This window comes from Arvicanthis niloticus, chromosome 2 (assembly GCF_011762505.2).
Source record: "Arvicanthis niloticus isolate mArvNil1 chromosome 2, mArvNil1.pat.X, whole genome shotgun sequence".
NCBI classification, from domain to species: domain Eukaryota; kingdom Metazoa; phylum Chordata; class Mammalia; order Rodentia; family Muridae; genus Arvicanthis; species Arvicanthis niloticus.
In genome coordinates, this window is record NC_047659.1 from 26,092,297 (window position 1) to 26,109,229 (window position 16,933).

At 34.9% G+C, this 16,933-nt stretch overlaps 1 protein-coding gene across 2 annotated transcripts in view; it reads left to right on the forward strand.

Annotated features, from left to right (window-relative positions):
* Acvr2a (activin A receptor type 2A) overlaps nt 1–16,933 on the forward strand; it is an 81,204-nt gene that overhangs the window by 45,730 nt on the left and 18,541 nt on the right. For both annotated transcript variants that reach the window (XM_034494417.2, XM_076928721.1), the window contains 3 exons: nt 3,099–3,306; nt 5,795–5,904; nt 6,085–6,239. In XM_034494417.2, the coding sequence (XP_034350308.1) occupies nt 3,099–3,306; nt 5,795–5,904; nt 6,085–6,239 (473 nt within the window). The remainder of the gene's footprint in view (nt 1–3,098; nt 3,307–5,794; nt 5,905–6,084; nt 6,240–16,933) is intronic.

Consider the following 16,933-nt stretch of genomic DNA (forward strand, 5'->3'; position numbering starts at 1 on the left):
GACTAAGCTAGTTACCCAACTAACTTTAGGAGGAGGGAGGAGGATTGTCAGATGTTTCCCCATAAAGCAATTTTATTTTATCTATGGGGTAAAAATGATAGTCTGGATCTAGGAAATAATCCTGAAAATGTGTTTAACATTAAAAGATAAATGTTAGAGGTTCTTTCACAGTGATTAAAGTGATGATTTGTTTGTCTTTTATCTACAAACATATACTAATGTTTCTCCTTCCTTGTCATCCTTGTGTGCTACAAAATTTTCTTCAGACTCTCAGTAGAATACTTCAGGAAGCTACTGTTCATTGACTGGAAACCAAAAGTGCTGCCCATTTGGTACTTGGGCTACAAGCAGTGTTTGTTTTGGTCATATTTTAGTTTAAGATATTCCTGTGCTTCAATGGACTCTTCTTTTGAAAATTAAAAATAGCTATGCAGTTTTTAAAATTACTTTTATTTTTTTTAAGTCCAGTTGTTACCCTCCTCCTGTCCGCCCCCCGCCCCCCATAGTTACTCATCCCATTCCCCCACCCCTCTTCTAGCCACACCAAGGTTGCATATTTCCATTCATTCTGCTGGCCCTCATGGCTTCTCACCTGTTCCCTTCCCCCAATATCTGAACAAGTTCCCTCTTTCCCCTCCTCTTCCCCTCTCCTACCCAGGTCTCTCCCTCCTTCCCTCTGCCTCCCATGACTGATGTTTTTCTCCCTCCCATGAGTTAAGTGGAGAGAAATGCACACAGAACACCCATCTAACAAATCAAACAAAGGCAGGTCAGCCAGTCTCTTGGAGCTAGCAATGGCAATGCCTTAAGAGGGAGTTGCTGCTCACACAACCTGTGGGCCAGATGCATCCCAGAATGAATTTCTATATTTAAGTGTTTGGACAAAAATATCAAGGATAAGATTTTGTGAGAATATTATGTTAAAAATTACAAAAAGTTTAGTTTTTAATCTGCATAAATAAAGTTTTATTGGAACACAAACTCTGTTCATTCATTTACTGTCTATGGATACTTTTGTACTTCACAAGCAGAGTAGTTGCTTGTGCAGACCATATGGCCTGCAAAGCCTAAAATACATACTGTCTGGACCTTTACAAAAACGCTTGCCATCCCTGTTTTAAGAGAAGAGTGTGGGCAGTACATGCTTTTAGAATTTTTAGTACAAGAGAAACTTGGTTTGCTCATGTTTTGAAGAAGTTTCTGAAAAGAAATAACTTACATGGTTTCTGATGTGTCCAGATAAATAGTAGTAACAGACCTTCTCTAGAATACAGATGCCATAGTTATCATATAGTTTGCACTATGTCATTTCATGACAGCATTTCTGCACCTAGACACTACAAACTCATAATTACATCTCTGTTAGTACATTCTGTTAGTACACTGTAGAACAGCTGTTCCCAAGACTGACTTAGTGTCTTAGAATTAAGAAACTTGTGTTAGTTTGTTGTTGCTAGGATAACATACCAGCAGTCAATGACTTCAAAGATTTATGCTGGATCCCTGTCTTCTTGTCTCAGCCACTTGTTGGTTGTTTTCGTTGCTGTGGACCGAGTACAGATGTGAACCTTGTGACTGGGAATGTGCAGTCTAGCCAAACAGTTCATGGCAAACAGGAAGGAGAGTGAGGGAAGAGCTTGGGAGAAGGGATTGTGTCCCAAGTGACTTACTTCACTAGGCCTCCAGGGATCTTGTAAAATACCATACTATAGGCACTAACATGGGATTAACTCATTAGGTCAGAGACCTCAGTGTCTAGTCACCTCCCAATAATGCCACATCTGGGGACCAAATCTTCAACACACGAGCCTTTTGGGGTTATATTTCCTGCCCATAGCATAACTACCACAATTTTTTTTCCAGAAATGCAGATTGTATGTTTTCCATGTTAGAAACGAGGACATTTTAAAATGGCAATTTGTTAGATGGCAGGTGTCCAGTCTACATTAGTAAAAGAAATCTTTATGAAAAATGTTTTCTGAATGAAAAAGAAATGTGATGTAGAAAACAATGGGATTCCTTATCTGTTTTATTCAGCTTCCAATGTATGCTACTTTGATTGTATTATTTTGATTTATTCACACACAATTAACTAGTTAGAAAAAAGAAAATGTTTTAATAATTTTTAGAGTTATATTTTTTCTTTTATATGATACCAAAATTTAAGAAGTAGCCTCATTTTTTAAAAGTCAGTTGATCTCTCTCACCTTGATTTTTTTTGTTTTTGTTTTTTGTTTTTTGTTTTTTGTTTTTTTGTTTTCCGAGACAGGGTTTCTCTGTGTAGCCCTGGCTGTCCTGGAACTCACTCTGTAGACCAGGCTGGCCTCCAACTCAGAAATCCGCCTGCCTCTGCCTCCCAAGTGCTGGGATTAAAGGGTTGTGTCACCACCGCCCGTCTTTTTTTATACTTTTTACACATGAATGCTTTGTAACATCACATTAATTCTTTTATAAAATAACAATACTCTGAATTATATGGATATTGGCTCATTTCATTATTCAGAATTCAAAGGCCACTTTTGTTCACATCACCACTGAAACCATTATCACATGTTATCCTATTGCTAGTAGATGCAAGTCTCCGTCAATGCCTGTTTTTACCAACAGATTCAAATTTTACCACTGGCAATGCATATTAATATAAATTGCTTTACTTGAGTTAACAGACTCACTTTAGAGAGCATGTGTGCCAGATTCCAAAGTCTCCATGGCCCTGGCTTGTTTAGTCTACAGAGCTGAAGGAACTACACAGCCAAACTATACAGGAGAATCGTGTTTTCTTAGCTTGTATTTTGTCGCACAAAATATTAAAAAGGAGATCTAACAATGGAAGGGTTGAAATGTAATAAAATTAACAACTTTTGCTACTTTCTGTGTTTTTAAATGAAGCCGACATTGTCAGGAGAAATTTTGTAATATATGTGCGCAGTTTAGATTACTGTGGTTATTTCTATGCCTAAAGCATGGGGATGCAAATTCAGAGCTGCAGCATTGGGGCGAGGAGCTGTGGACATTGCAAGAGTACTTGAAGTGGCTGCCTTCTTCAGAATATTGATCTTAGGAATGGTTAGTTACATTAGTTTTCTGTTATCTTACAGGTGCTATACTTGGCAGATCAGAAACTCAGGAGTGTCTTTTCTTTAATGCTAATTGGGAAAGAGACAGAACCAACCAGACTGGTGTTGAGCCTTGCTATGGTGATAAAGATAAACGGCGACATTGTTTTGCTACCTGGAAGAATATTTCCGGTTCCATTGAAATAGTGAAGCAAGGTTGTTGGCTGGATGATATCAACTGCTATGACAGGTAAGAATTATTTAATTTTTATGATGGAGTTCAGTGACTTTCCTTCTCTCTGTCCCACCTTTAAAAAGGAAAGAAAGATCAATGCATGGATTTTCAAGTAAGAATTTCTTGCCATTTTGAAGATGAAATTATGAAGACTATCATAACATTCATCAGTGACAAGACTTTTCTTTCTAAGTAATAAACATACCTACCATATTTCTGCTTTATTTTTAATAAGTTTTGAATCTACAAGTACTGAGAGCTCTTATATATGAATAATTTTTCCCATCTTTTTATTAGCATTATAAGCTTTAATGCCAATTTAATATTTGCTTTAAAAGAAAATGTATATGTTGAAAAGTATATCCCTAAAGAGGAATAATGATTTGTTTCAGTATTCAGTTTTCATTCAATTTTTATTCCTTATATATTTGGAAGATATTGGGCCCTTTTTTTTTTTTTTTACCCCAAGAGATATTTATGTTGACATTCAGAATTATATCAGAACTAAAAACTCATATAAAGCTATATTTTCTTTAATACATCTTATTTAAATTATTTTATACTGGAATACATAAATGGTAATGCTATTGAGTACTTCTGATCTTTCTGTAGGAAGAAATATTGATATTGGAGTGATCATTTTCCTGCCTGGGCCACAGCTTTTGCACTAGGGGTGGGAGCTGTAGAATGGTAGAGGCCTGCATAGCCCTAGGTAACCAGTTGTTTTGGACCCAAGAAGTTGTGTTATAGCTGCTGACCATTCTGCCTGTTTTTAGGAGCCTCAGTTGCCTAGCGTTGATGATTGATTAGCCATATGTAACCTAGACAGGTATTGAATAAATTATGAAAGTTAACTTAGATCCACGATATATTAAAGTATAATCATGTGGTTATCTATTTAATATTTGGGTTATGCTTCAAAGTCTGTAAAATTTCCAAGTTATTTCTCTATATTGATAGTCTTTACCTGTATTTCTATTAGTATAGGTGCATAATCAAGTGGTATCTGCTATTTATAAAAGGAAATGGGAAGACAGTAGAAAAAAACGTAGAGGTCATCTTTATTCTAACTGATCTTTTATTAGTTTATATAAGAAAGCTGTGAGTGTGTGTTTGCATGTGTACATGTGCATATGTGTTATTTGTATACATACATACATCTGCATGTGTAGTTAAAAACTCCTGTACTTCTTGCCTGTCAACAAAGCGTTTTACTTGTGTGAGAACCAGGCAGTACTCATGCTTAGTGAATGCTTAAGAAATGCTTAGTGAGCCATTCATTGGAACCTCACAGAGAGCATTACTCAGCATAGAGTGCTTGCTCTCAGTGATAGCTCCACCAGCTTTTTTTTTTTTTTTCCTGGGGATTAAATGCTAATAATATAGAAATTCATGAATCCAATATTTATGCTCTAAAATTGATTGAATAAATCAATTGAACAATTGAGGATAGTATGAGAAAGAGTTTTCTTGAGTTAAGTGTTTTTCTTTTCAGTGCTTGGAAGCATAACTATTAATTTTAAAGTTACATATTCCTCATAAAACAGCTTGGTTCATCTTTTAACTTCTAAGTTGATGTTAGTAGATTCTCTTTAGAGTTTGATACTGGTAAAGCCATTGGCTCTTGAACTTTTATCTGGAGTTATCTCAGTTGTTGCTAATGCTACACAAAGCAGGCTCATTGATGTTTAACAGCAGTAAAGTTGATTTTAAAAGGACAGATTTATATAGCTGTTTCTTAGTAGCTGATTGAAGCTTGCTTCTCAAGGGCAACTTTTATCTAGGCTGCTGCTTTTTATTTTAATTTAGTTTGTCCTGATTGTGATCAGTCTGAGGGAGGAGGTCCTATGTGTTTGTTGTTCATATTAGTTTTCTGCTTTTTTGTTATAATAAAATACAATCTTGTTCATCTGTTTAAGAATTGAAATCTACTACTGTGAGAAAAGCTAGTTTGGATCTTTGATGCTGAAATAAGTTCTGTTCATGAGATACAAGCTCACATTACTTAGTGTATGTGTGTATTTATTTAGCTTTATATCTAGTTTTCAGTTTTTAATATTCACAAAATAGGAAGTTATATTTCCCATGAGCAAATGCAACTCCTAGACTAAATTGCCTCACTAACTTTATGTTCTTCTTCAAGCTTCTCTAATAATTAAAAAGAAAACAAAGGAGATAGTTACCTTAGATTGCTCATTTAACCACATTAAAGCAATAGTCAGAGGAAGTCAGTGTGATCCATCATAAACTCAGATGTTTGTTTATTTCTGCTGAGAATTAATAACAGAAGTCTAGGAACAGCTTTAAGAATTTATTAATAATTTATTATTTAATAATAAGAATTTATTTAGGAACAGTTTTAAGAATTGATTATTGGATACTCACAAATGTCTTGAATTTGAATATAATGACTTCTGTCTCAAGAAAAAAAAACCGAATCTATTGTGAGGTGAGTATAATGCTATATGTATTAATTATTCTTTCCTTTTCCTTTTTTAAATAGGACTGATTGTATAGAAAAAAAAGACAGCCCTGAAGTATACTTTTGTTGCTGTGAGGGCAATATGTGTAATGAAAAGTTCTCTTATTTTCCGGAGATGGAAGTCACACAGCGTAAGTGTATAGTGAAAATACATGCTTGTTCTGCTAGTAGATTGAAAAGAAAATACATTTGTGTTGTTAATTTACTACTGTTTTCTTATACTCCATCCCTCCTGCGCCCAGCTGTGGTAACTATTTACTATAGGATTGTATAGACCAAATCTAAGCCATTTCCTCTTCCATCTTTCACAGCCACTTCCAATCCTGTTACACCGAAGCCACCCTATTACAACATCCTGCTGTATTCCTTGGTACCACTTATGTTAATTGCGGGGATTGTCATTTGTGCATTTTGGGTGTACAGACATCACAAGATGGCCTACCCTCCTGTACTTGTTCCTACTCAAGTAAGTTATTGTCTTGTATTTTCTTTTGTACATTTTATATTTTAAAGAAGTGTTAACTAAAGTCTAACTGAATAATATGTTAGTTACTTTCTTTGGAATTCATTTTGGAATGTTTATTGTCATGGAAACTATAGCTAATTGCAGTCTTACTTACTTTGTATGTTGTAAACTTCTTAAAGGTTGAGGTAGAGTCAAGTCTTGACATCATCCCTATTCTCTGTAGTCTCACTATTATCCCAGTGCCTTAAGTATGGAATGCACTCTGCTTTCATATTGAAGTTATTAATGATGAAAAAGCGGTCTCAGAATCTTCTTTGTTTTGTCTGTGCTTTTCTCTATAGAGACTTAATGCTTTTTAAAAGAGCCTTTGGCAAAACACCCTTTGACTGTTAGAAATGACCCATACATAAACTTAGGCAAGAAAGTATGGAAAAGGGAAGTTTTGTAAAGAATTTAGGGATATAGATCTGTAAAGATCTTTCAAGTAAAAGTTGCAGAGAAATATTTCTTACCATGTATTACTGGTAATTCAGATATTTTGATTGGTTTACAGCATAGCAAATATTAATTGGATAGTAAAAACTTTAAAAAAAATGTCTTTTGATTTTTACCCACTTCAAAAATATTTCTCAAAATGTGAATGGGGTAATCAGATTAAACGCCCTGAATTTTCTTTATTATCCATGATGTAGAGTGCTGTCATTAGTCCAATGCCACACAGGACTTTTCATGGAAGTAGCTAATAATCTACATGTAATAATCCAAGAAAACTCATACTTTTGTTTATACTTCTTTGAGCTATCTCTAAATTCCAGTTTTTACTGTGTTTCTTTTAACTATTTAAGATTTGAATACCTTGGCCATTCTCTGTCTCTTAGTTTAACTGTGTTTTTCTAAGGCTAAATGGTAAAACTTGATAAAAGAAATTAGGAAAGTCTGTTTTTTTTTTTTTTTTAAAGATTTATTTATTTATTTTATATGTGAGTACATTGTTACTCTCTTCAGTTACACCAGAAGAGGGCATCAGATCCCATTACAAATGGTTGTGAGCCACCATGTGGTTGCTGGGAATTGAACTCAGGACCTCTAAAAGAGCAGTCAGTGCTTTTAACCACTGAGCCATCTTACCAGCCCCCCAAAGTCTGGTATTTTAATAAGAACAATTCCTTTATCTAAGCATTATTTATATAACATACCTTACACTATGTTGTTACATCATCTCTTTGATCTCTGCAACCTTTGAAAAATGCATATGGGAAAATAAACCCAGTGGTAGATAACTTCCATTCTTCTGTCAATGACTTGAAAATTTAGAAGAGAAAGTAAAGTACTTTGTGTTCTAATAATTCCCTGAAATTACCCTAGTTTCATAAATGTGACAGAAAAACCTAAAAAACACATTTAAGGGAACTTTATATATAATTTATGAAATTTTTATTAAAGGATGTTTTGAACATTAATATAATGTTATAGATAGAACATTGAAGTGTATCCAGTGTGGTATGTGAGTGTTGTTAAAATGTTCTCCCTTCCCCCTCCCCGTGTCTCCGTCTCTGTCTTTCTCTGTGTGCATGTATATATTAGATGACTTTCATAAAAAGTAATAATTAAGAGTTTAACACTTTTTTTTAATAAAGGAAAAACACTATTACAATTCATAAATAAGAGACGGAGATCTGTTATAAGTCCCCCCAGCCCCCCGGGTTTCAGATGTTTGTTGCTATTGATATTCTTAAAAACAAGGAGCCACTTTTGTGGTTGAATGACTTGGCATGGACAAATTTTTATAAAAAGACAACCCTGAACTAACTGACTTTAAACTTTCTTTGGATTTTAAACTGTATATAAAATGGCATTGTTTTTTATGTGGAATCTCACTTTGGTCACCTCAGACTTTCTCTGACACAGTGTAACTTCATGGTTTAAGTCTCATTTTTGATGAGAGTTTTTATATAAATTTTGTAATCTTTTTATATTTTAAAATAACTGAAGGTAATTACATCAGGCATTTACTGATTATTTAAGTGCTTGTTCTAAGGTGGTGTTAAGAAAAATTATACACATACACAAAACAAATACACAAAGGGCTTCTTTTCACTGACTTTTAAATTGAGATACTGGTATGTAAGTATCATCTTTGGGATACTTAAATCATTCACATTCCTCAACCATACTTCTGAAAGTATAGAATGGAACTGTTGATAAAGTATATTTAATAAGCACTGGCTTAATTAATTTTTATCTCACAGGACTTAATGTGTAGTATTAGATTACAGATAAACTGTGATGTCCAAAAGCTTACAAGTATCAGAGCTAGAATCTAAGCCAAGATACGTTCAAGCTTTGCTGCTTCTGCTTTTATGTTTTGCTTCTCTTTCAGAGAGCAGATACTTTTGAGCACCATTTAGGGAATTCAGTAACATCTTTGGCATCTCTGTATCACATCGTCGTCTAGTTTACCTTACTGCTTTAGATATTGAATAGTTGTGAGCACTGCCCCCATCTTGTTAGCTTCTTATGAAGATGAAAGAACATATATCACAGTGTACAGAAAACACATGCTCATGTGCTGTCCTTTAAAAGTTGTTTGAAAATGTACAATACATTTTTGAACAAGTGATTGGGTCATAGACAGACATTTCTGGCTACTGGTTTGATTTTACCAGTGTGCACTTATTGTTTAAAGTGTTTGGTAGTAGGAATTAATGGGTAGGTGAGATATACTTTACACTTAAAGTCTTGAGGACATGCCTGTACTTTACCTGCCAGGTGCCCACCTTTCCAGTTAAAAGACCTGCTAGGAAAAGGTCTTGCAATCTTGCCAAGAACATTTTCTTTGCACTTTGTTTAAGTTCTGTAGAGAAATGGCATAATATTTTTTTACTAATTAACTTTCAAATCTTTAGCTAATGGTTGGTTTATAAATAAACTGATATCTTGTAAATATTTGACCTTAGCAATATCAATTAGCTGGTTATGTCAGTTAAGAAATGGGAGTCATAGTAAAGACATTATTTATTTAGAGTATTTTATTAGTATTATCTTCAGTGATATTAGGACATACATAATTTAAAATCTATTTCTTTTTAATTATGGTTCTTTATGATGAACAAAAACTATTCACTGTAAAATAATTTAGCATGAATAAGGATACAAACAAGGCATTTCTCTGTGTGATTAATAATTGAAGCTACTGATGTTTCTTCATAACTCACCATTGTTTTATGGTGTCACTGCTTTTACAGTCATCTGAGATGAAAGTTGGAGAGCTAAGCTCTGCTGTTTCCCAGACCCCATTCACCACCTTTCATACTGATGGGATTGTATTCAGTAACCTTACAGCCAGTCTTCTTGTTTTCATGCTCTCCTTCACCTCTGCTATTGTTACAATAGTATTTGACATGTTGGATTATGTTTCCTCTGTGATTAAAAGTACTCAAGGGCTCTTACTGCTTTGCAGCCAATCTTATGTGGTCCACCATACACCATCTTCCGATGTTTTTTCTCCATTTTATCCCCAAAGCCGTCTAGTATACAAATCTAGAGTTGTAATTATATTTCTTTCCTCTTTGATTCAGATAAATAATTTCAGGAGAGAAAAGCTCATAGTAATCTGTACACATATTGTATCATATTTCATTATTCTTAAGCTGCTTGAAGACAAAGTATATAACATCTCTGTTTATAGTGTTTGTGAGGGATGACTATCCTGCAAGTACTAAATGCAATGTTGAGTTTGTTTTCTGTAGAGTCTCATTGAGATGATAAGATTAATTCCAGGAATTCCTGTAATAAAACATTCAGATACTTTAGAACCTTGCCTGGAGATAAATTTGTATTTTTAGAGGATATACCATAAGTTGAAGTATTTCTAGCTTTTACAAGACAGTGATGTGATCCCAGACTCAGGAAGCAGTCTCTTACTTTTTATTATATAGGTCACTTTTCTTTTGCTTATGTTGGAACTCTTTCCACACATAGGAAGAGAAGCTCATCTGCAGTGAGTAAATTGAATGTAAACTGGTTTTTCTGGTAATAGTGACTCATGAGTATAAGGGAATTGACAGACTGACTCTATTATTAAGCCTTATTGTGGTAAAGAGTTAATGTGGTTTCAGTAAAAATGTGAACTTAAATTTCCTGTTTGTAAGATCTGTGTTCATACTGATAATACCTACCACTTGATAAAGATTTGAGTCTAGAAACTGCTTACCTTAAATAATATATAAAGTTAGCTTTTTGTTCATTTCAACAGGCTATATATATCTGGCACTTTAGTATTGCAACATTGTTTTTTTTTTTTTTTAAAGTGACATCAGCTTTTTTAGTTCTTATGACATTTTGTCTAGTTGTTGGTTTGAGATGCACTAAGGATCCCCAAGTTGAGCATGCAAAGTAACCATTGACCTTAATATTAAAAGCAATAATAGGATGGCATTTCATGATGCGCCAAATTACTACCCTCTGAGAAACCAAGTCATCTCTGAAAATGCTTTGTAGGGTTTTCTTCTTGATTGTGAACCTATATACATATCTACTTAAAACTTGTAGGGTAACATTGAAGCCAGTTTAGAAAAATGTGATCCTTTCTTTCATGCGAAATATGTAGGGGAAACATACTAAATTTTATTGATAATGTTTAGTGTTTATAGAAGCACCCCTTCTAAAATACATTTTTACTTGAAATATAACAACACTATCCCTCTTTCCCCTTTGCCTTCTTCTGCAGGTCCACAACAAGTTCCCTTCCTCCAACTCCTCCCATGTCTCCCTGCCTCACTCTCACATTGACAGCTTCCTTTGCTCTGACTACTTTTGTTACCTATATGTATGGATAAGTGTAAAGATACAACCTGCTGAGTTGGATTTTGTTGTTTGTATGTTTTCAGATTCCTTTGTTAGGAAATTTATCCCTGGGAAAGACTAGTTTTCCCTTTTCTGTTCCTGTTAATTCCCTGGTTCTTTATCTAGGGGTAAAATTCTATGAGATTTCTCTCAGTCATTTCTAGGTAAGACTCTTTAATCACAGACTTCATGTTCCTTTAGCTCTTATAATTTTTTCCTCACTGTCTTATGTAATATTCTCTGAGCCATAGATACAGAAGCAGTGATGTAGATGTACATATTAGGCTTGGCTTCTCTGTTGATCTCTGTCTGCGTTGTGCCCAGTTGTGGCTTTCTGTGATTGTCTCTACTTGCTGTAAAGAGAGACTTCTTTGATGAGAGGTGGTAGCTTTACTTATCTGTGCATATAAGAATAAGATTTAGAATATAGTAAAGAATTATGCTGAGCTAGCAAAATAGTGATAGTAGATTCTTTTCTAAGATCCATGACCTCATTAGCCCCGGGGAATTTGGCTATAGTTTTGGTACCAGGTATTACTTTCCTCCTGTTGAGTGAGCCTTCAGTGCAGTCCAAAGTCAGATGCTGTTGGTTACATTTATTGTATTTAATGGACATTTCATTGTGCTGGTTATTGTTGTGGTTCAGAGGTGTCACAACTGGGTAGAATTCTAAAGTACTTCCCTCCCTTGGTAGCTTGCATAGGATTTTATAATACCATGGAAGCTGGACCACTGGAAGGAGGTTTTCAGGTCTGATCCATTTTGAATTACTATTGTATGGCAAACTTTTTCCTGGACAGATGAAGCATACATATCTGTTCACCCTAGATAGGAATCCCGCAACAGACCAAAGTCACAAATACCATCAAAGTCAAGCTTGGTGAACCATGAGTTTGATTGGGGTTATAATCAATGTGTCACTTACGGAACAAATATGACTCAAGGACAGCTACATCACCAAAGCCCACCCCAGTATGGGTGACTGCTCACAAACACTGGGAACCTGGAGTGCTTTGTGCAACCTGCAGCTAGCCCAACAGGTTAGAGAGTGTCCTTGCTAAGTGACTCTGGGCTAAATCTCTTTTAGGCAGCTTGGCTGATTGTCACTTCTTCTAGGCAGCTGGGATGGTCTCAGAGTGTTTTTTCAGCTTCTGTTCTTCTGAGTTTTCTTTACAGCTTAGCTTGTTAGGTCTGAGATGGAATCTCAGCTTTTGTTGCTTACTCTGCCAGAGAGGGGCCTAGTGAATCTGGTCAGTTCCAGGGGTTTCCTGAAACTGTTTTGAGTTGTGTACTTTCTTGTTTTAAGCAGTTATCCTGAGAGATGAATGTTTGAATCTGGGAGGAAGCTGTTAAAGAAGTAGGTTGGCAGCTTAATGACTGCAGTTTATTAATACGTGTTGTTTCTCTTCTGTCTGAAGGAAGACTTTGTTTGATTTATGGACACAAATTATTTCGAATGAGTTGTATCAAAATGAGAAATCATTTGCATTTCTTTTATCATTTTCTATAAATAATTTCAAGATTGGTATACATCCTTGGATAACTTTCTCTAGCCTCATCTGTTCTAGTTTATGGATTTTTTTCTTATGAACTATTAAATATACTATTTTTCTTTTACAGACTTTAACAATGTAGAAAAATAGTCTTTCAGCTTCATGTGCTATTTATCTCAATCCATTAAAAGATGCATCTTTAAATGAAACTTAGTAGGGTACTATTGTATACTCAGGAGATACCAACACTTAGTGTGTGTTGGTACAAATTTTGTACATTTAAGGTATACAGGGATATATGTAAATATATATATGTATTACACATACACACCACACACACACACACACATACACACATTTTACCAGTTTAGTCACACACACACACACACACACACACACACACACACACACACACTTTACCAGTTTAGTAGTTTGTATGAGATTTCTGATAGGAGAATATATATTTGACAAATATTTTCAACCATGCTTAAAACATGATATAATGCTGTTTTAAACTTGTTTTATACATCTTTGTATATATATATTCTTAAGAATGGTGCAAGGTTACTATAGATGTTTTTTCTTTTGTGTCTCATTGTGATATGTAATTGTTTTTTTATTCAGTAACTAAATTTTCACCTTCATTTAATATATACTTCTAAGCAAATTTTAAAAAATTATTGATAGACACACAGCTTGAAAAATTACCCTCACCAAGCACATACACTTGTTTTCTATTTACAAGTGCTTAAATACAGTTATTTGGAGATTGAGAATTCTGTATCCAAAAGTAAAAAAGGAATGAGAGAAAGACAAAAACCATGGAGCTTAACCCAGTTAGAGTACAGCTGTATACTACACTTAATTCGTAAAAGTGAGTTTTATGAGTGCTTTGGAAAGAAACATACCACTGCAGGTGACCCATTCAGTTCTTAGCATCTGGAATGCAGCTTTTCTTTTGCCAGCCTAGAAGTGGACTCCCAGAGGGCACACTTCATCTTTTCTTGAGAGCAAGTATTAGCAGGAGTCGGCACACCTTCTTTGCTTCTCCACATCAGTCTCATTTCCTGGACCTTATCCTAGACCTCTCTCTTCATTCCTAGCTGTACCACTGCTTTAAAACCCTTTTCTATTCATTTGAAATAGTAGAAGTAGAAGAGTTTGTTAATGAAGTAAATACTGTGGGTGCCTGTCTGTCTGGTTTTGGTGCTTGCCTCCCTGCTCTCAGCCCTGCACTCAGCACGCTGTTTAGTACACGTGCAGGATGCTCTCTGCTTGTCCTCTTGAAGCTCACAGTTACAAGCAAAGGCAAAAACAAGCTGCTTAGTTGGCTTTGTACTTGGAAAATGAAGGTAAAGTGATTCGAAGGGAGTGGCAGTGCAGGAAAGATCTGATTGACATTTTGTACTGCAGGGAGAACTGCACTTGAGTTGTTGACCAGTGTTAAAATGCTCAGTAAATGTCAGCTGTCATTGTCCTGTAGTCAAAACTTCAGAACTGACCAAAAGGAGTGACTTCCATAGAAAGTGCTACTGATGTACTATGAAATATCTGTTCTGTCAAGTCTATTTAATTGATGAGAAAGGGCACTAATAGGTAAAATGACCTGACTTATAATCCCAGCCCAAGTGGCAATGTCTGCCATTTACTCAGGAGCTACTGTCCACTGATTGGACAGCTTATTTTAATACGTAATTTGATGGGGTCCAAAGAAAACTAAATTAAGGAAAATTAATTATAGTTCACCGTTTCATACTGAATATAGGTTTTTATTTGTGCCTATACAGCCTGGTGGTTAAATAATTTTTGCATACCAGAATTTACTTTTATGTATACATATTCATTTCTATTTTTCATCTTTCACTTAGAGGTTGTAAATGTTAAATTAGATAAAGGTAAGCTTTCTTTATAGCTATTCCTAACCCTCAGCTTTTGAACAGCAACTAAGAGGAGAATAGGCTTTCCCTGTATCTCCTGGAGACTTTACGCCCAGTGCTGGCAACTCTGTGCTGTTAACTGATTAGGGAACCTGTTCAGAGTCCTTATTTTATCCACATTGCAGTTTTTATTTGTTTTCGGGAAAAGTAAGGAGAGAAACTATGAAGAAACTTGGGATCTAAGTAACAGAGCCATGGCTGACCCATTGACAGATGGGTCGGACATTGTAGCTGACCCATTTGACAGATGGGTCGGACATTGTAGCTGACCCATTTGATCAGATTTAGTCATCTATTAATCTATGCCCGTCCTTTTCTAGTTCAGAAACATTTGTTCTCAAGTTACTGTCTTATTTTTTTTATGGGTTTTATTTCTGTTTTTGTTTGTTGATAGTCTAAAAAATGAAGATGTGACATTTCTAAGAATATATGATAATTAAATGTCTTAAGAGAAGACATGTTTAGAATTTGTCAGTTTTTACATAGCATACATACTTGATAGTCCTAAGAAGACATTGTTGTTATGGTGTCTAAATAAATATAATTGGAAACTACTTACCTGTCTAGCTAGATACACTTAAGATATTCTCTCTCTCTTTCTGTCTTTCTCTGTTCATGTATGTATGTGTTGGGATTAAATAAAGTTTGTAGTACATGTTGTATGTGTATTTATGAGTAGTATGTAAAAGTCTCTATTTTTAGAATGATTGACTTGAATTTTAGATGTACATAGCTAACCGCTTACCAGATAGCTGCACGTGGATGTCTTTTAGAACTTCCTATTCAAGGACAATGATTGTTGTTTCCAATCTGGTTTTCAATAAATGTAGCACTTGTCCATGTGAGTGTGTAATCTAAAACCTAGGATGTCTCCCAGTATAGTTTTTCATTTATACCAGTGCCTCTGCTGCCTTATTTATATATTTTCTTCAGGGTGCTCTCCTCAGGGAAAAACGAGCCAGTTTATTTAAGTGAGGTTGCCTTACAGATACATAACAAGGTAGTGACTTCTTTGTACTGCTTTTACTTTTTAATTATACATTTATTAGTTCAAATCATCAACTAGTCTATCTTCTGTGAAGCTCGTAAGAGTTTGAGTAGTTAGTGTTTAACACGAACATTGTAGTCAGTAAACTTTGTTTGAATGAGTGAATAACTGAATGGGTGAATGAAGTTTTATATTTTCTGATGTTTGGCAGTAATTTCCTTTCTTCTTGATAAGCAGCAAGTCTCTTTCTAATCTGGAAACCTAATTACTTGGCATTAAGGTACTGATTTGATGTTTAGTTACTTACACTTTCAGTGCTGAGTGCTCAAAGCCACTGTTTGCACTTTGGGAATCCAGTTTGTTTGGTGAACTTATATCTGTTTGAATAGTCAGTGATCTCTTTTGCTGTTTTGACTATATACTGTAACAATTTCTACTTTGAAAAAGCATGTCCTTGGTGTCTCTTACTTACTTTGTGTCTTTTTGTTCTAATGTTCATTTATTGAGAAGTATATCCATAAAACTATACTTAAAATCTGTTTTTTTTTTTTTTTTTTTTAGTTATTTTTGTTTTTGTTGCCCATTTTTTATCACATTAAGGCTTGGTTTTATCTTCATTTTTGCGTTGGGTATTTTATAGCTTATTCTTTTCATTAGTTAGGAAATTTCAGAGTAGGCATAATATTTTCTAAGATTAAGAGTACCATTTACTTGCACTGACATTGTTAGCTCTGAAAGTTCTTGTATTTAAACAAGATCCCAGTGATTCTTGTGCCTTTGCATTTCCTGTGAAAGAGAGGCTCTCTCACGGTGTGGTAGGATTAAGCTGGCTTTTCCATGGATACAAATAGCCTTGGATGATTATCACAGGATGAAATTCCAGCAAATAACTGGTAGAGATAAGTGAACTGTCATTTCTTTTTATTAGTGGTACTGTTCTCTGTAGAAATAGTGGCAACTGGGGAATGTGGTCCTTTGTTTGGAGTTTTTAAGCTCTCTAGCAGTGGTTAACATGTATTTTACTTAATTTAAAATTTAGGCAGTTATCTCTTTTGTGGTGGCTTGTTTTCTTTTACTGCCTGACATCCTTAAAATCTAGGCACTGAAAAAATGTGCCTAGATACTTATTTCCAAGGGACTACTACTTATTCAGTTGTTACCTACTTTGTAAATTTAAAGTTGTTATAATACTGGAACCATATTTTGAACTGCTAATAAATGCTTAATTCAGACTGTGAACTAAGTCATTTAAATCCTGTTCTGTTAGGATTATTTTGATTTATTCATGTTGCTACAGCTGGACAGGGAGGTTTGAAACAGGTCTAGTTTATCACCAGGTTTTGTTTAATTCTGGCCATTGTTCTTTGTGTTTTCTTCCTGGTTCGTCTTTCCTGAGCACACACATGACATTATTCTGTGTTTCACCTAGTG